The following is a 19,357-nucleotide window of genomic DNA, read 5'->3' as shown; positions in this document are numbered from 1 at the left end:
CTCCCCAGCCTAAAAATAGCAGGCCGCAGCCGCCCCAGAAGTGGCGCATCCATTAGATGCGCCAATCCTGGTGCTTCGCCCCAGCTCATCCCGCGCCCTGGTGCGGTGGCAAACGGGGTAATATATGGGGTTAATACCAGATGTGTAATGTCACCTGGCATCAAGCCCTGGGGTTGGTGAGGTCAGGCGTCTATCAGATACCCGACATCACCAACCCAGTCAGTAATAAACAAAAATAGACGACAAACACATTTTTATTTGAAAAAACACTCCCCAAAACATTCCCTCTTTAACCAATTTATTAGAATGAAAAACAAATCCAGGTCTGGTGTAATCCAAGGGGTTGCCATGACGATCCACACTGTCCCAGTCAATGAAGAGCAGGATGTTCCCCATTGGCTGGGAGAGCAATGCAGTGACCTGAGCTAACATCAATGGGTCAGCCCAGGTCACTGCAGGGCATGACAAGTGCTGCTGTCAGCGAGGTACATTACCTGCGCTGATCTCCAGCACTGCCGACAGCCCCTGTCACTGAGGTCAATGACCGGCGCCTTCACATCAAGTATCGCGAGAGGTCCGTGACGTCTCGGGTGGGAAGCGAGAGGTGATGTGACAAGCGGCGGCCATGGAGGACAGTGACAGCGCTGAGGTCTGGATGGCGGGACTTCACCACCGCAGGTAAGCCGAGCGGGGGGGGGGGAGGGGGGGTGCGTGTGTGAGAGTGTGTGTGTGTGTGTGTGTATATGTATGTATACATGCCGCGGGCAGGAGGGGGCGGAGCGAGCTGAGCGGGAAGTGTGGGCTTCCTGCACGTAACTAAGATAAACATCGGGTTACTAACCAAGCGCTTTGCTTGGATACCCGATGTTTATCTTGGTTACCAGCTTCTGGCAGGCTGCCAGCGATGGCTCCTGCACACTGCAGCTGTAAAAAGCCCTGCTTTTTGCTGCTAGAACCGTTCTCGAACGTTTCTAGAACTATCGAGCTTTTAGCAAAAAGCTCGAGTTCTAGTTCGATCTCGAACAGCCCAAAAATCACTCGAGCCTAGAACTGGAGAACCACGAACCGCGAACCGCGCTCAACTCTACTAATAACCTGTAGTTCTAGGCTCCATTTACCTTAATGGAGGCATGCTTTTTGGAGAGTAATTGTAAAGCGCGGGGTTAAATTTTCCTGTCAAAACATAGTCTACAATGTTCCCTGGGTCACATGAGGTGTCTGTGCAAAATTTTGTGATTGTATATGCGACGGTGTGGATACACTTTTCGTTTCACTTTTACCCCATTATGTAGATAGGGGCAAAATTGATTAATAAATTGGAATGCGCGGGGTTACAATTTCCCCTCACAACATAGCCTATGACGCTCTCTGGGTCCAGACGTGTGAGTGTGCAAAATTTTGTTGCTGTAGCTGCGACGGTGCAGATGCCATTCCCGGACATACACACATACACACTCACATTCTGCTTTATATATTAGACTAGCTGTAGTACGCAGGAGTTGCCCGGGATAGTTACTGTCTCTCTGTCTCTCTCCCAGTCTCTGTCTGTGTGTCGCTGTCTGTCTGTCTCTTTCCTTGTCTGTATGTTTCTATCTCTCTGTAAATGCATCAATCTGTCTGTCTCTCTCTCTCTCTGTCTCTTTCCCCGTTTATCTCTTTCCAGGTCTGTCTCTTTCCAGGTCTGTCTCCTTCCCGGTCTGTCTCTTTCCTGGTCTGTCTCTTTCCCGCTTTGTCTCTTTCCCTGTTTGTCTCTTTCCAGGTCTGTCTTTTTCCAGGTCTGTCTCTTTTCCGATCTGTCTCTTTCCCGGCCTGTCTCTTTTCCGGCCTGTCTCTTTCCCGGTCTGTCTCTTTCCCGGCCTGTCTCTTTCCCGGCCTGTCTCTTTGTTAGGCTGTCTCTTTTCCGGTCTGTCTCTTTTCCGGTCTGTCTCTTTCCCGGTCTGTCTCTTTCCAGGTCTGTCTCTTTCCCGGCCTGTCTCTTTGCCGGGCTGTCTCTTTGCCGGGCTGTCTCTTTCCAGGTCTGTCTCTTTCATGGCCTGTCTCTTTCCCGGCCTGTCTCTTTCCCGGCCTGTCTCTTTGTTAGGCTGTCTCTTTTCCGTTCTGTCTCTTTTCCGGTCTGTCTCTTTCCCCGTCTGTCTCTTTCCAGGTCTGTCTCTTTCCCGGCCTGTCTCTTTGCCGGGCTGTCTCTTTGCCGGGCTGTCTCTTTGCTGGGCTGTCTCTTTGTCGGGCTGTCTCTTTGCCGGGCTGTCTCTCTCTGTCTGTCTGTCTTTTTCTGTCTCTCTAGCCGTCTATCCTATCTTATACTAACAGTTTATTTTGTTCCTATAGCAACCACTGACAGTTGCTATTTATAGTCTATACCTCCCAGCTCCATTCAGTTTATTGGCTGCAGGATTTTTGTAGAGTAACTGGAAAGCACGGGGTTAAATTTTCCCGCCCAAACTTAGTCTATGACGTTCCCCGAGTCACATGGAGTGTCCGTGCAAAATTTCGTGATTGTAAAAGCGACGGTGCGGATTCCTTTAGCGGACATACACACATACACACACACACACACACACACACATACACACATACACTGAGCTTTACATATTAGAATGGCAGATCGGCTGCCCATTAGCATCAAAACGATCAGACACGGGTGGCAGTGGGGCTGTCTCGTGCTGCCGCCAGGGGAGATCATCAGCACTAGAAGCCAGATCAATGGTTACGGGTGGCTAAGTCCCCTGTCGGGATTGCACGATTTTGGTCAAAGTAGCCATACCTTTGGTCAGTTCCAACATGCGGAGCCACAGTTCATCTTTGAAGTTTCCACTCACAGACTGTTTCTTGGTTCGAACTCGCACTGAGGTAGTTGAGGATAATCCCGGTGGCTTTAGCACAATGCCGCCGCGATCCAGCTTACGCAGTGCTCAGATGGCCCGGGCTTTGAACTCTGCAAAGCTGAGATCAAGGTTCTGCATGGACAGAAGGCACATTTAGGTCTAGTGGATATCAGACAAAAGTCCCTCAATTAACTGGTCAGTCAGCAGATGGTTCACCTCTTTCACCTCCTCAGGGTCCACCTGCTAAACTGCTCTTATTGCCTCCTGCAGATTTAAAGCAGAGTCCCGAATACTTTCTTTTACCTATTGCTTACATCCATAGAACTTCATTTTTATCTCAGATGCTGTACGGGTTTCAAAAGTGTCCTTCAGTTTTGCAGAAATGTCCTTTATCACTCTCTTATCAGCCACCGGCCAGGATTTGACTTCACGTCAGACTCCATCGGTCAATTGACCAATGAGGACACTAGCTTTTTGACCTTCTGTCATGGGGTACATCTGGAGCAAACTGTAAAGTCTCTCTTTGAAAATCGGCAGGGTATATGCCTACCCGGAACATTGGAGGAGCCCCTTTGCCCCTGGAAGAAATGGCATGGAAAAGGGTAACACTGGAGCTGGTGCTTGTGCCATTGCTGCGGGTCCGGCAACAGGGACAGTTTGGCATTTCTCCTCCGTGGATATGTCTTGGCCAGTATCTAGTTTCTTGTAAGTTGCTGGCTGTGAGGCTCATTTTGGCGCACTTTCTGGGATCCTCCCATGCTTTTCATGCTCTTTGCGAGTACCACCCATGACAACACACCCCTCTTTTTCCCGCACTGCACAAGTAATGGTGACTGTCCTTTTTTAGCAAAGTATTAAACACAGTCCAGTAAAGCGCACAGTACCAGGTTTCTGGCTGGGCACAGTATCCTGTTCATGACACCAAATGTAGCGCCTCAAGGGGTAGGCGGATAACCTACTCGTCACTGGGTCATCGACTGTCATGGTCATGGGCGGCCTAACCTGGCTCCGTTGCCCCGAGGCTTACAAAAGATAGCTGGGGAAGGAATATGGGGGTAGTAGTGAGGTGATTGTCGTGACACTACCTGTGGTATGCAGCCAGGGAATGGGCCGCAGCTGCTTTCGCTGTCCTTCGGGGTTAATGGTGGTATCAGCTATAGATGGTATCGCTCCCCAGAGGTGGAGCGGGCCCAAGGGAAGGTGATGAGGGGGAGTAGTGATGGGGGGCGCCGAGGTGCGGAGCAGCGGTGCCGGAAATGAAGAGACAGAGTCTATGGCTGCGGTTCCAAGTTGTTTACTCACTTTTAGTGCTGTGCCGCTCATCCGGGTAATACCAGTCACTTGCTGTTATGGACTTTGTCGAATCCGAACCCGTTTAGAGATCAGTCAGGTGTGGTGTTCAGTGGGTTCCCTCCTTGTAATGCCTGTCTGTGGATCCCCTGGCTTGAAGCTACGAGAGAACCCTGGATTTCACTAGTAGAACTCTTGTCCCTGTATGCAGGTGCCACGGGTCCGCTCTGGAGTCTAAAGTCATCCAAAACCTCGGATCCTATATACAGTTAGGTCCAGAAATATTTGGACAGTGACACAAGTTTTGTTATTTTAGCTGTTTACAAAAACATGTTCAGAAATACAATTATATATATAATATGGGCTGAAAGTGCACACTCCCAGCTGCAATATGAGAGTTTTCACATCCAAATTGGAGAAAGGGTTTAGGAATCATAGCTCTGTAATGCATAGCCTCCTCTTTTTAAAGGGACCAAAAGTAATTGGACAAGGGACTCTAAGGGCTGCAATTAACTCTGAAGGCGTCTCCCTCGTTAACCTGTAATCAATGAAGTAGTTAAAAGGTCTGGGGTTGATTACAGGTGCGTGGTTTTGCATTTGGAAGCTGTTGCTGTGACCAGACAACATGCGGTCTAAGGAACTCTCAATTTAGGTGAAGCAGAACATTCTGAGGCTGAAAAAAAAGAAAAAATCCATCAGAGAGATAGCAGACATGCTTGGAGTAGCAAAATCAACAGTCGGGTACATTCTGAGAAAAAAGGAATTGACTGGTGAGCTTGGGAACTCAAAAAGGCCTGGGCGTCCATGGATGACAACAGTGGTGGATGATCGCCGCATACTTCCTTTGGTGAAGAAGAACACGTTCACAACATCAACTGAAGTCCAGAACACTCTCAGTGAAGTAGGTGTATCTGTCTCTAAGTCACCAGTAAAGAGAAGACTCCATGAAAGTAAATACAAAGGGTTCACATCTAGATGCAAACCATTCATCAATTCCAAAAATAGACAGGCCAGAGTTAAATTTGCTGAAAAACACCTCATGAAGCCAGCTCAGTTCTGGAAAAGTATTCTATGGACAGATGAGACAAAGATCAACCTGTACCAGAATGATGGGAAGAAAAAAGTTTCTAGAAGAAAGGGAATGGCACATGATCCAAGGCACACCACATCCTCTGTAAAACATGGTGGAGGCAACGTGATGGCATGGCTTTCAATGGCACTGGGTCACTTGTGTTTATTGATGACATAACAGCAGACAAGAGTAGCCGGATGAATTCTGAAGTGTACCGGGATATACTTTCAGCCCAGATTCAGCCAAATGCCGCAAAGTTGATCGGACGGCGCTTCATAGTACAGATGGACAATGACCCCAAGCATACAGCCAAAGCTACCCAGGAGTTCATGAGTGCAAAAAAGTGGAACATTCTGCAATGGCCAAGTCAATCACCAGATCTTAACACAATTGAGCATGCATTTCACTTGCTCAAATCCAGACTTAAGACGGAAAGACCCACAAACAAGCAAGACCTGAAGGCTGCGGCTGTAAAGGCCTGGCAAAGCATTAAGAAGGTGGAAACCCAGCGTTTGGTGATGTCCATGGGTTCCAGACTTAAGGCAGTGATTGCCTCCAAAGGATTCGCAACAAAATATTGAAAATAAAAATTTTTTGTTTGGGTTTGGTTTATTTGTCCAATTACTTTTGACCTCCTAAAATGTGGAGTGTTTGTAAAGAAATGTGTACAATTCCTACAATTTCTATCAGATATTTTTGTTCAAACCTTCAAATTAAACATTACAATCTGCACTTGAATTCTGTTGTAGAGGTTTCATTTCAAATCCAATGTGGTGGCATGCAGAGCCCAACTCGCGAAAATTGTGTCACTGTCTAAATATTTTTGGACCTAACTGTAGCACTGTGCTCTAGGGCACTTTGTTGGCAGGGAAGCTTGAAACTTTCCCCGTCCAGGCAGATTCTAGAAAACACATATGGAGTATGATCTTCCCTAGTTTCCTGCTGCCCTATGTGGTATCGATTCCATGGGGAGCAGACTCCCTCTCCCCATGGCAATTGTGGGAATTTCTCCTCCTTCCCATCGGAGCACCTGTGAGATGCAACTGCTCCCTTATTCTCCTGCTGGAGAACTCCCTAACTGTTGTGTTGGCTCCTAACTCCCCCTGCTGGCTGCACCTCCTCCCTCCAGGTCCTAAGCTAGTGGGACTGGGGCCCCTGTGTGAGGGCATCCTGTAAATGCCACTCTGTAGGCGACCCCTTTATTACCCAACCGTAGCCCATTCCCCAGTAGGGACAGGGGCAACCCAGTGTGTATTTGAGTGTGTAATGTGGTGAAACTGAGAAGAACCTCCTCAGGATCTGGGTTTAGCATTATACCTTTTTTGGGTGAAATACTCTGTGATGACTGAAGCTTCAGGGGCGCCTCAGATGTACCTATAAGTTATTTTGCCCACAGCAGCGCTAAAACCCCCAAAATTAAATTAAGTAGGGTGGGATCAGTGACTATAAACCATATACCTTTTTTGAGTGGAAAGAATACACCAGAAAAAAAGGAGCATTTAATTTGTCTTTGTTTCGCTGCTGTTATCTGGTAGCCCGGCTGTTGAGGCTTTGTTCACATGTTACATTTTTGCATCACTTTCTTGCAGCATTTTTTAAACAGCTCACATTTCAACTGCAGTAAATGTGAGTGGAACCTGCTCTCCTGTGTTTGATGTCACGCCTCCCACTCCTGTTCTGATTGTTTCCAAAAGGATAAGAGGGAATGAAGTTTAGCATCACAGTGCAGAGCCATTTTGATGGTGACCGCAAAGTGATCCTAATATATCCAAAGTGTCACTAAGGCCTGCTGCATAGTGCTCCACTGTATCCCACGCCGCATTGTATCCCAATGCCCCACTGACTGTATCCCAATGCCCCACTGACTGTATCCCAATGCCCCACTGACTGTATCCCAATGCCCCACTGACTGTATCCCAATGCCCCACTGACTGTATCCCAATGCCCCACTGACTGTATTCCAATTTCCTACTGACTGTATCCCAATGCCCCACTGACTGTATCCCAATACCTCACTGTATCCTGTTCTCCCATATACTGTGCTGCCGGCCAGGATCGGAGGTTTGAGGTCATATGCGGCGAGGAGGGGTGATCTGTAGTGCAGTGCCACTCAGGCTGCCGATCACCGCTCCCAGCCGCATGCACTCACTTCAGACCTCCGCCCCCAACAGCCTGTTCTGTCAGAGATCACAGTACACAGCAGTGAGGAGCGGAGGCCCGAGGTGAGCACATGTGGGGAGGAAGGTGAACAGTGGGGGAGAAGAGGGGTGAGCGGCAGAGTGGGGAGGTGAGTGGCAGAGTGGGGGAATGAGTAGATGGGGAGCGAGGGTGAGCGGCAGAGTGGGGTGATGAGTAGAGGGGGAGCGAGGGTGAGCAGCAGAGTGGGGGATGAGTAGAGGGGGAGCGAGGGGGAGCGGCAGAGTGTGGGAATAAGTAGAGGGGGAGCGAGGGTGAGCAGTAGAGTAGAGGGATGAGTAGAGGGGGAGCAAGGGAGAGCGGCAGAGTGGGGGGATGAGTAGAGGCGGAGTGAGGGTGAGCGGCAGAGTGGGGAGCATCCAGGATCAGTTACGGTGCAATCACTGCTGCTGGTGTGACGCCCTGGGCAAGCCAGGGGTCACAAGTCATCACACCACCACACCCTACACCCCAGTTAGGAACACCAAGGCTACCAAAATCCTTGTTGCCTTCCTCCAGGGGCTGATGTTCACACCTGGGGGTGGGCAAGGCGGTTGACTCCGCCCACCGAGGAGTTCACAGCCCTGGAGGTGGGAGGAACCAGGCAGATGAGTTTAGGAAGTGAAAGTAGAAGGAAGTAGTAGTGGAGCTAAAGAGAAAAGCTGAAGTGACAGAAAAAGTGAGAGTAGTAAAGCCTGAAGTTGGTCCGGCTGTGTGCCCCGGACAGTGACAGCAAGGTCAGCAGACGGCGGTGATAGTCCGCAGGGGTGACTGCTCGGAGGTTGCTGGAAGGACCGCGGACGGGTAGTGGCCCGGCGGTCTGGAGCAGTATACGAAGAACAGTCAGCACCAGGGCAGGGGCCTTTCAGATCCCGGCAAGGCTAGGAGTCGCCATAATTTGCCAAATCCGTCAGTGAAGGGGACGTCTGTCTCCAAACAACCAAGTCCCGATTGTAGGCAACAGTCCGACCGTTACGGAGAGACACCGCCACCGCCAGGGCACCAGTTTCTCAGGGCCAGTGCCTGCAGGCAAAGTAGGGCTTCTCCGGCCCATATCCAAGCCGGGGAGCGGGTTACCGGTGGGAACCCATCGCAACCATCATCAACTTAGGTGCAGGACAGAGGGACCGTCACCGTCACCTACTGGGGAAAGCAAGTGCAGCCGTCCGTGGGAACCGTCTTTCCAGCCGTGTGTCTTACCGAAAACTGTGTCAACGTCTCAGGCTGAGTGAGTACCACAGTGCCGCAAGGCACAGCGCTGCCCCAGCGTCCCTGCACCCCACCAAGCCCTGCATCACCCACTTAATCACTGGGCCCCGGGATCACCAACCCCTACCCACGGAGGGGCAACACAACAACTGGCTGCTCCATACCATCCTTCCCGGGATCCCCATACAGAGCAGCGGTGGTGTCAACAAATCACCACAACCGTGGGTGGCGTCACGGACAATAACCAATCCCCACACCCAAAATCCCCTTTCACTCACGGGCGAGGAGCGCCGCTAGAGTCTCCGGGATCCAGCCCATCACTCGAGCCACCGAGCAGCAGCAGGCCGCAGCAGCCGCGGCAGCCGGACCCGAGCAGTGGGAGAGCGCGGCGTCCCCTCCTCCGCCCTGTACTCACCCCATCCATCTTGGCAGGTGACAGGGGGAAAGTGCAACCCCAGCCCTGAAGGTGAGTCCAGATGACAGCAGATGCTGTTTCTGTGTTAAGTATAGGGGTCGGAGCCCGACAACGGTCTTTTATGCACAGGGGGCTGCTACAAAGGAGATGAGTAACTGTCGTTACTCAAAGCAAATTTATTATGGCAGCCCCCAGTGCTTCAGTAAAGCTAGAATTAAATAAAAACTAAATAAACTGTGAGTTTAATTTTGTATTAAAAATACTTGATTTGATAATCACTATTATTAATACAAAATAAAAAACGCGACACCTTCCCTTTAAGACATGATTAAAACAGGCTCAGTCAGCTGTAGGTTATCACAGACGTCCTCCAGCCGACTGAGCCTGTTTTAATCCTGTCTTAATAAAGAAGTAAGGATTTTTCCACGGTTTCTCATATCTACATTTTTTCCTTTGGAGAAATGTTTTATTTTGCGTAAATTGGTGATTGTCATCATATTTAAGGAACAAATTAGTGCATGTCACAATTTTTTGATCAGTGAAAAAAACCACTCATTAGCACTGACCCATTGAATAACCTTGGTCTGAGTGCGGTGTGTTTCCGAACAGCATTCCAGCCAAAAATACGGTGGTATGAATGCGCCTTTAGGGATCAGCTTCATCACATCATTACTATATTATCAAAGCAGTGAAAAGATATAATTGTAGGAAAGGTAAACCAAAATCTTTTGCCACATTGCATAAACAAATTTAGCTGCAGAATTGCAATTGATAAAAGCCTCGAGTCAAGATAAAATGAAAAAACAGGAAACAAAAAATGTATAGAATCTAAGGAAAATATATCTATGGCCAGTTGGGCATAACTTGACCGATGCAGGTGCTGGCATCTTTCAGGCAATGGTTTTCTTTCAAAGGCATACATAAGATGAAGAGTCATCCCAATCTCTTTTGACTCCACAGTAAGGCTATGTTCACACATTGCATCTTTTACTGCGTTTTTGGTACATTTTTGAGGTCACAAAGATGCTCGTAAATCCATGCATTTCCTTCCCCCAACAAAGTCTATGAGATTTCTATTTTGCTGTCTACACTATGCATCTTTTTTTGGTTGCATCTTGGCTGCGTTTTTGAAGATGCAGCATGTCAATTCTTTTTGTGTTTTTCCAGCATTTTTGAGCCCTTCCAGTCGATAGATTTGACTTAAAAAACGCATTGGGTAAAATGCTGGAAAAACGCATAAAAAATGTATGCGTTTTTGCCACGGGTGCGCTTTTTGGGGCTAAAATGCTGCATCTTTGTTCTTAAGAAAAGATGCAGAATGTCAACATAGCCTAAGGGTGTTAGGTAGTCAAGTGTTAGTTGGGTGTGTAGAGTCAGCAGTACTTTCATGCCTTCATTAACTCAATTGCCTATTGAGATGGATTGCCAAAGGCATGGTGGAGTCAAGAGGGTCACAAGGGAACTGCAGCAACTTGTCCTTAATTTGCTTAGAATGTCTACTATGAGACTGATATAGTACTGGGTCATTTGACTGTTACAGTAGCCCAATCTTGAAATTCAGTGCAGTACTCATTGGTGGTATATGACCCCTTGCGTAGAGCTCTTAATTTATTTTCTGCAAAAGCTGCTCAGTCAGAATCATCATAAAGGAGCACAAAGGCCTCAACAATGAATCGACAGTGGAGAGTTCTCAAGAAGGCTGGAGAAAAGGCCTAAGCCTGGAGAACCCCCTGCTGCAGGGAAATGATGTGTCCCACATGTTGGACCAGACACACGTTCACAGAGCCTCAGGTAAAGGTTAAAGCTTTCTTCAAAAGGAAAACATTATTTTATTGCAATCTGAAAAATTGTTTTAAAAAAAAAACAGAGTCCTCAGTGGTTGATGACTTTTAATGGCTAACTGGAAAAGTGGCAATAAATAGCAAGCTTTCCAAACTACTCAGGTACCAGGCATGGCATAACATGAGTAGTCTCGAATGCTTGCTATTTAGTGCCACCTTTTCAGTTAACCATTAAAAGCTATCAACCAACTAGACCTTTGTTTTTTTAAACATTTTTTTTCATCTACTGGCTAACACAGTACAATGATATATTTTACGGATATTGCACTCTGAAAATTAATTTGGCAGGTTAATCTAAAGCGGGCTTTACACGCTACGATATCGTTAATGTTTTATCGTCGGGGTCACATTGTTAGTTGATCCGGCATCATTAACGAGATCGCAGCGTGTGACACTTATGAATGGCCTTAAATGATCGCAAAAGCAGCCAAAATCGTTTGCCGCGGAGAGGTTGTCCTAAAACAAAAAATCGTTTACCTCTCATCAGCGATGTTGTTCCTCGTTCCTGCGGCAGCACACATCGCTGTTTATGACACCGCAGGAGCGAGGAACATCTCCTTACCAGCCTCCACTGGCTATGCGGAAGGAAGGAGGTGGGCGGGATGTTACGTCCCGCTCATATCCGCCCCTCTGCTTCTATTGGACACCTGCCGTGTGACTTCGCTGTGACAGCGCACGACCCGCTCCCTTAGAAAGGAGGCGGATCACCGGCCAGAGCGACGTCGCACGGAAGGTAAGTCCGTGTGACGGGGGTTGCGATTTTGTGCGCGACGCGCAGCGATATGCCCGTGTCGCACAAACGATGGGGGCGGGTATGCACGCTAGCAATATCGGCACTGATATTGTAGCGTGTAAAGCCCCCTTAAAGGTCCGAAAAAAGTCAAAGTGCGGCAGTGTCTCGGGCTCAAGTTGCCTCATGATCTTGAAGCGGCTCTGCAAGATGCTAAACAAACTAAGCCAGGTCTTACATTCTCTCCACTAATAATTTGAGGGGATCCAATATTTCCTAGGTCAGTTATTTCGTATTTGGTCTTCTGTACACGGTCATCTGTTGCTGTTGATTACAGGGACAGGTTTAGTACAATCCACTTCATTTACATGATCAAAGAAGTTGTTCTGCTCTTCACACTTAAATCACTGTCCAGGGATCTAAATTGTTACAGGGACCCCTCGGCAGGGGCCATTGAATTAGCTGCTGACCGGTGGAGCAAGCAGGCAGCAAGAAGGGTCTTCACGTGAAATCACTACCCATAAGACAAATCAGGGACAAAATCAAAATGCAAACAGGTCATTGAAAAAAAAATAAGTACCATACAGAAGAAATGGATCACAGTGAATTGGCCTTGCTAAATTGAATAACTCTTAGCCAGAGGATGGTTACTGGGGTTCACAAAGGAGGAAGGCCGGCCCTTGTCTCCCAACAGAGCTTACTACAGTAATAACTCATTACAGCAAAACAGAAATGGACTGGAAATAGACCCCTGGTGCTAGCAATCTAACAGCTACATTCTTCCATCATCAAGCAGTAACCGTAGAATAAGTGCGACAATATCTAGCAAGCAAGGCAGAAGTAGAAGCAGCGTGTGCAGACATGGAAGTGACATAACCCATAACTAGATGGTCACCAACTGTTGTCCAAATTGGTGTGATTGATTTATATTATTTACTGTAGTAAAGTAGAAACGAGTGTAGGAAAAACATTTTTTCATTTTTTCCATCCATTTTGAATTGTAAGACTCATTAATTTTTGCATAGCTCTCTTGATCTCATTGTTCCTCAGACTGTAGATAATGGGATTCATCAATGGCGTCACCACCAAATACAACAGGGATCTGTACTTGTTGATATTGGATGAGCTCTCATCAGATGGAGTCATGTAGACTGCGATTAGGGTACCATAATATGCACACACCGTGGTCAGGTGGGAGCTACAAGTGGAGAAGGCTTTCCTTTTACCGTAAGTTGAGGAAATTTTGAGTATGGTAAAAAGAATACAGACATAGGAAATAATGATAAAAGCAAAAGGAAGGAATATCAAAAATATGGAAATAACAAAGTCTTGCAAGATCACAACTGAAGTGTCTGAAGTGGCCAACTCAACTACGGGACCAAAGTCACAGAAGAAGTGGTCAATGGAGTTTAAGCCACAGAAGTTAAATTGGATAATAAGAATGAACCCACTTGATATCAGCACAGTAACCAAAAACCATGATCCAATAACCAACCCCAGGCAAAGATCTGGACTCATTAGTGAGGAATAGCGCAATGGATGGCAGATGGCCAAATATCGATCAAATGACATGATGGCAATGAGAAAACACTGAATAAATCCAAATATACCAAATACATAGAGCTGTATTAAACAACCCCAAAAGGACAAAATACCCTCCTCAACAAATATTATGTCCAACATCATGGGGATAACGCTGGTGGTCAGTAAGACATCCGCAATGGATAAGTGTTTCAGAAAGAAAAACATTGGGGTTTTGAGGTGGTCAATAATGGTCACTAATATAATAATTAGAAGGTTTCCACCAAGAATACAAATGTAAGTGAAGATAAATACAATGAATACAAGAGTTTTGTATTTCGAAAGACTTTGGAATCCAAGAAGACGGATCTGAGTGACTTGTGTCTGATTCTCCTCACACATCATTTATGACGATGACTATCCAAGAATTTTTTATACTATAAATTAAAAAAAACATATTAGTGGAAAAAGCAGAAATGTGCTATTTAAATAATATTCTATATTCTATTTACTAATAGTTTACCTTACAGGAGGCTCACAAGAGATCTGCGGAATTTTCAGCCAGGATGGGATACATAACTATTGTTCTGTCTTCTCATATAATTGGTAAAGTTTCCCAGATGTTGATTGTTTTTTATAGTGTCAGAAAAACATGAAAAATCCCCCAAGGATCCTGAGAATCAGGCTCAAGTAAATAAACTCAACAGATGAGACTGGCTAATTAGATTAATATAAACTTGTTTGTTTTCTAATTGGGAGTGGAATAATAAGGAAAACATAATAAATAATATAATAAAATTAGACTTTAAAAAAAAAAAAAATTTCAGATAAAAAGTTTGTGGGCTTGTTGTGTCATGATCCAGGTCTGTATCTGACACTGTGGTTTAATTATTTCACCCAGCTCTGGTCATGTCAGGGGTTAACTCCTCTCTGCCTTACTCTGGTTTTCGGGACACTATATCCTGGTGTTGCACCTCCGGTTCAGTGCCAGTGATAGTTTATGCTCTGCTACGTATGTTACTGGCTTTTTTGAGTTCCCTGATCTGTCTTGCCTCCCAGCTACCTTGTTCTGACCCATTCTCTCCTCCATGACTACCCACACCTGTCTACTGTGTATCCTTCTCTGTCTATCTTATCCCAGTCCCGACCTGTTTGTCCTCCTCTTTTTTTGTATTTGGACTTCCCGGCATCTGACTTGTATCCACATTCCTGACTTTGGCCTCCATCTCTCCCTTCTTCTATATCCGTGGCTTCTTGGCTTCAGATCCTTGGCTATCACCTGACCACGATTTGACTATCCCTGTACTATTGTCGAGACCTCCTTCTGCAGACCTTGTTTACTGACTACTCTACTGTCCTCTGGTGATTTTTCTGCTAACTGCCCTCTGAAGCTACACTGCCTATGGTTTCAGCGTCTCCTTTAGCACAGTGAGACATTACCACAGGCCAATACATTATTTTTCCTATGGCCCTTGCAGGTCAGATATCTAATCTGACCCAGATGACCCAGGACTTGTCCATTGAGCATAGAGCCCTTGACTCTTCCCATAATCAACTCTTTGGGGAGCTCACTGCTACAGTAAAGGCCTTCCAGGGTTCTATGGCACAGTCAGTCATTAGACAGCCTGATCACATAGATGTATCATTTCCTAAGTTTTCTGGGGAAAAGAAGAAGTTTCACAGATTCAGGGAATGTTGTAAATTACTAGTTTCCCTCAGACCCCAATCCTCTGGGGACGAACGTCTGCAGGTGGGGAGAATAATTTCCTTGCTCAGGGTGGGACCTCAGACTTGGGCCTTTTCATTACCTTCGACAGCTCAGGAATGTACGTCTGTTGATAGGTTTTTTGACACCCTAGGACTTATTTATGATGAACCAAACTTAGTCATGGTGGCAGAGGACATGATCATGGGTCTCTCCCAGGGTAGACATACTGCTGAGTGGTATTTTTCTGAGTTCAGGCAATGGTGTACGGAGGTTTTCTAGAACGACTCTGCTTTGAGATGCCAGTTCAGGAGGGGATTGTCTGATCATCTCAAAGATGCTCTGCCCCATCATCCTTAACCCAGTTTTGTGGAGGAGGCCATGACCCAGGCAGTTTTGGATAGATCGGAAGTTGCGGGAGAGAGGAGTGACCTAGCGGCGGGAATCTTCGCCCTATCAAACATGAGGTTGATCCACATATGGAGCCAATGGAAGTCGGTGCCATAGATTCCAAGGAAAAAGAGAGGAGATGGCTACAAGAGTGGAAATTATATTTTTATTGTGGCGGTCCGGGACATTGGAGGAAGGAATGCCCTACCGGACCTTTTGCCTCCAACCCATCGGAAAACGCTTAAGTCTGTGTGATGATCGAGGAAGTAACCCAAACTCTCGGGTACCCTTTTCCTTCTTTCAAAAACTTCTGTTAGAGGTGAAACTTCTCATTGGAGAGAGCTCTGCCGTGCACCCAAACAGTGTTTTTTTGCCGCATATGAGGTATCAGCATACTCAAGACAAATTGTCCAAAAAATGTTGTGGTCCACTTTATCCTGTTACCCTGTAGAAATTAAAAACTGAGCCTAAAATAACATTTTTGTGGATAAAAAAAGAACTTTTTTGTGGCTCAATGTATGAAACACGTGAGAGTTCAAAGTGCTCATTACCCATCTATATTTATGCCATGGGGGGTCTAGTTTCCAAAATGTGGTCACATGAGGGGGAGCTCCACTGTTCCACTGTTCTGGCACATCAGGGACAATAAAGAGAAGAGGAGTCACACATAATAGAAGCACACATCCAATGAGAAAAAATGAAAAATATTTTTCTCCAAACGCAACATGGTGCAGCTAACGATTCCAGCTAATTTTCTATTCAAAAAGTCCTTTCGGAGCTCTGCCGTGCGCCCAAATAGTGGTTTTCTGCCACATATGAGGTATCTGTGTGCTCAGAAGAAATTGCCCAACAAATTTTGGGGTCAATTGAATCCTGCTATCGTTGTGAAAATGCAATGTTTGAGGCTAAATTAACATTTTTGTTGCAAAAAGTAAAATGTTAATTTTCTCCTTCCACATTGCTTTAGTTCCTGTGAAGCACCTAAGGGGTTAATAACCCTCTTGAATGTGGTTTTGAGTAACCTGAGGGGTGCCGCTTTTGGAATGGTGTCACTGTTGGGTTTTTCTTCGTCATGTAGACCTCTCAAAATCACTTCAAATGTGATGTGGTCCCTAAAAAAGTGGCTTTGTTAATTTTGTTGTAAAAATGAGAAATTGCTCATAAACTTTGAACCCCTATAACTTCCTTGTAATTTTTTTTTTTTCGCAAAATTGTGCTGATGTAAAGTAGACATGTGGGAAATGTTATTTATTAATTATTTTGTGTCATATGTCTCGGTGGTTTAAGAGCATAAAAATTCAAACTTTGAAAATTGCATAATTTTAAAAATTTTCGCCAAATTTCAAATTTTTTCACAAATAAACGCAAAAAATATTGTCCTAAATTTACCACTAACATAAAATACAATGTGTCATGAAAAATACAATCTCAGAATCACCGGGATCCGTTGAAGTGTTCCAGAGTTATTACCTCATAAAATGACACTGGTCAAAATTGCAAAAAAATGGCCGGGTCATGAAGATGAAAACAGGCTGGGGACTGAAGGGGGTTAATATGATCAAGGAAAAATAGAACATAGCAGTGAAAGGACCAGTGCGCAAAAAGATGTGTTACTGACCATAACAAAGTAGCGTATGGTGAACACTACAGATACCAATTTCAAAGGGATAACATAGTGCATAACTCAAGGGCCAAAAGTTTGTATCCTGTAAGGAATAAACTTATACATATGCCAATGCAATTCCAACCTGGCCAGTGGTCAGACGTGCATGGGCAAAGAAAATATATGTCTAACTAAAAGATGTATTCCATCCTGTAACAGCACAATAATGAGGATATAGCAATCAGGGAACTCATGTTTAAATAAATCTAGAAAAAAAAACCAAAAAAAACAAAAAACATACAACCCCCCTCCTCCCTCCCCCCCAAAAAAAGGGCACCATTTCAGTTACCATATCAAAAGCAAGGTATTTACAGCCCATGCCAATGAATTAAGATGAGCTGGCATGGGAGTAGATAAGGAGCCACTCACTGATCTCACCCGCAAGGGGCTGATCTTAGAGTTTGATCATCTCAGGCAGTAGAAGCATTTCTGAAGTTAAAATAATGTTTATGACTGTTCCTGTGCTTGTTCAGTCTGATCTCTCTCAGCCGTTCATTGTGGAGTTGGACACTTCTGATTTTGGGATGGGTGCAGTGCTGTCCCAGCGACCTGCTATATTAACAAATTTAAGACCATGTGCCTTTTTCTCTAAGAAATTTTCTTCCTCCTAGAAGAATTAGGATGAGGGGAATCGGGAGTTATTGGCCTTCAACGAATGGAGGCATTTTTTGGAGGGAGGCAGGTCACCAGATGACGTTGATTATGGACCATAAAAACCCATCTTTTATCGAATATGCTAAACGATTAATTCCCAGACAGGCCAGATGGCCACTTTTTTTTCCCGTTTCCATTTTTTCATTACCTTTTGGTCCGGATCCAAGAACGTTAAAGCTGATGCCTTGTCTTGTAACTTGGATCCACTATCACCTCCGAAACCTCTCTCCTCCATGCTTCCTCATGACGTGGTTGTTGCTGCATTGTCCTTTAAATTGGAGAATGAGATTCGCAAAGCACAGTTATTGGCCCCTCTTTCAGTACCCGATACCAAGCTATTTGTTCCTGTCCAGCTAAGGTTATGGGTTCTCCAAGAATTTCATAATTCTGCACTCAGTGGACATCTGGGGGTCTCAGCCACTCGTAAAGCCATTGCTAGATTATTTTAGTGGCCCTTTGTGCACTCTGGTGTTGCCGTGTTTGTGTCTGCTTGTGGTACATGTGCATAAACTAAAGTTTCTTTTAACCAGCCGGCCAGGGCATTGGTACCTTTACCCATTCCGGATAGACCCTGGACTCATTTGTCCATGGACTTTATCACCAATTTACCTGTTAACAGGTGCACTTTGTTCCCTTGGCAGGACTGCCTAATGATTAGACACTGTCCAAATTGTTTGTAGAACAATTGGTGAGAATGAATGGCATTCCTACGAACATTGTGTTAGACAGAAGGGTGCAGTTCATCTCAAAATTTTGGAGGGTTTTTGTAAAAGGTTGGGTATCAAATTAACCTTTTCTTCTTCTTACCATCCGAAGACCAACGGGCAACACAGAAAGAACCAATCAGTCACTGAAACAGATTTTACGATGTCTGGCTACGTCTCAGCAAGATGATTGGTGTTCCTCATTGCCAGTGGCAGAATTTGCCTTCAATAACCGGGTCAATCAGTCCACTGGCACCACTCTGTTTTTTTTTGTAATTACGGATACCACCCTAATTTTGGTGAGGTTTCCAGACTTGGTTCCGGGTGTCCAGGTCACATATAAGTCGATGACTTGGCAAATTAAAGCACTTTTGCAAGGCTGTAAGACCAGCAAAAGTGATAGAGGAATGGCAGAAATGGGCACTAATACGGCGCAGTTTCTCAAGTAGGTACGGCAAGTCAGGTTATGTTTTCATAAATTTCTGAGCAACTAGGTTCAGCACGTGAGCCGTGCATGGCTTGTGTACCAGCTTGCCGACCTTTAAAGCTGCCACCAGGTTACACCCATTGCCACAAACGACCAGGCCAGGTTGGAGATTCAGTGGGGAGAGTCACTGATTGGTCTGCTCTTTTATACCTTGCCACAGCTTTGCTGCAGTGTGTGGTTTGGGTCTTAACAGATCAGCTTCAGCAGAGTGTGTTGCCGCTTTGCAGATGCGTTGCTGCATAGCTCCAACCTTGGCAGTAATGGGGAGGGTAATTCAGCAGAAGATGAGGAGCAGGAGGGGGAGGGGAGACAGGAAATGTGACAGATATGTATCGTCCCTGTCTACAACAACTTGTCCATGTGTCTGTTGTTAGATGGTCAGAGCATGGTTGAGATTTTTTAACACGTGATTGTGTAACCCGGGGCCGGCACAATGGGCAAAATAGTGGCCATGTGGGAGGGTGGAGCTAGTGCAGGTGCTCGTGTTGGCCATGTTTAGCACTCTAAAGGCCGAATTACACGCTAGGACATCGCTAAAGCATTGTCGTTGGGGTAACGGATTTTGTGACGCACATCCAGCCACGTTAGCGATGACGTTGCGTGTGAGCAATTTTGAATCATCGTAAAAACGTGCAAAATCGCTAATCGGTGACATGCTCCCCTATTCCCAATTATCGTT

At 45.8% G+C, this 19,357-nt stretch overlaps 1 protein-coding gene across 1 annotated transcript; it reads right to left on the bottom strand.

Annotated features, from left to right (window-relative positions):
* Window positions 1-12,529: 12,529 nt before the first annotated feature.
* LOC142302851 (olfactory receptor 5P81-like) lies at window positions 12,530-13,480 on the bottom strand. Its single transcript, XM_075343959.1, has one exon. The coding sequence runs from the start codon at window positions 13,478-13,480 to the stop codon at window positions 12,530-12,532; it is 951 nt and encodes a 316-aa protein (XP_075200074.1).
* Window positions 13,481-19,357: the final 5,877 nt, after the last annotated feature.

The sequence above is a fragment of the Anomaloglossus baeobatrachus genome, chromosome 4 (genome assembly GCF_048569485.1).
Source record: "Anomaloglossus baeobatrachus isolate aAnoBae1 chromosome 4, aAnoBae1.hap1, whole genome shotgun sequence".
NCBI classification, from domain to species: domain Eukaryota; kingdom Metazoa; phylum Chordata; class Amphibia; order Anura; family Aromobatidae; genus Anomaloglossus; species Anomaloglossus baeobatrachus.
This window is presented reverse-complemented; position numbering and strand designations above follow the sequence as displayed.

Bases quoted from the DNA above. Each gene is read 5' to 3' on its own strand.
- LOC142302851 (XM_075343959.1), bottom strand. From the start codon at position 13,480: ATGATGTGTGAGGAGAATCAGACACAAGTCACTCAGATCCGTCTTCTT.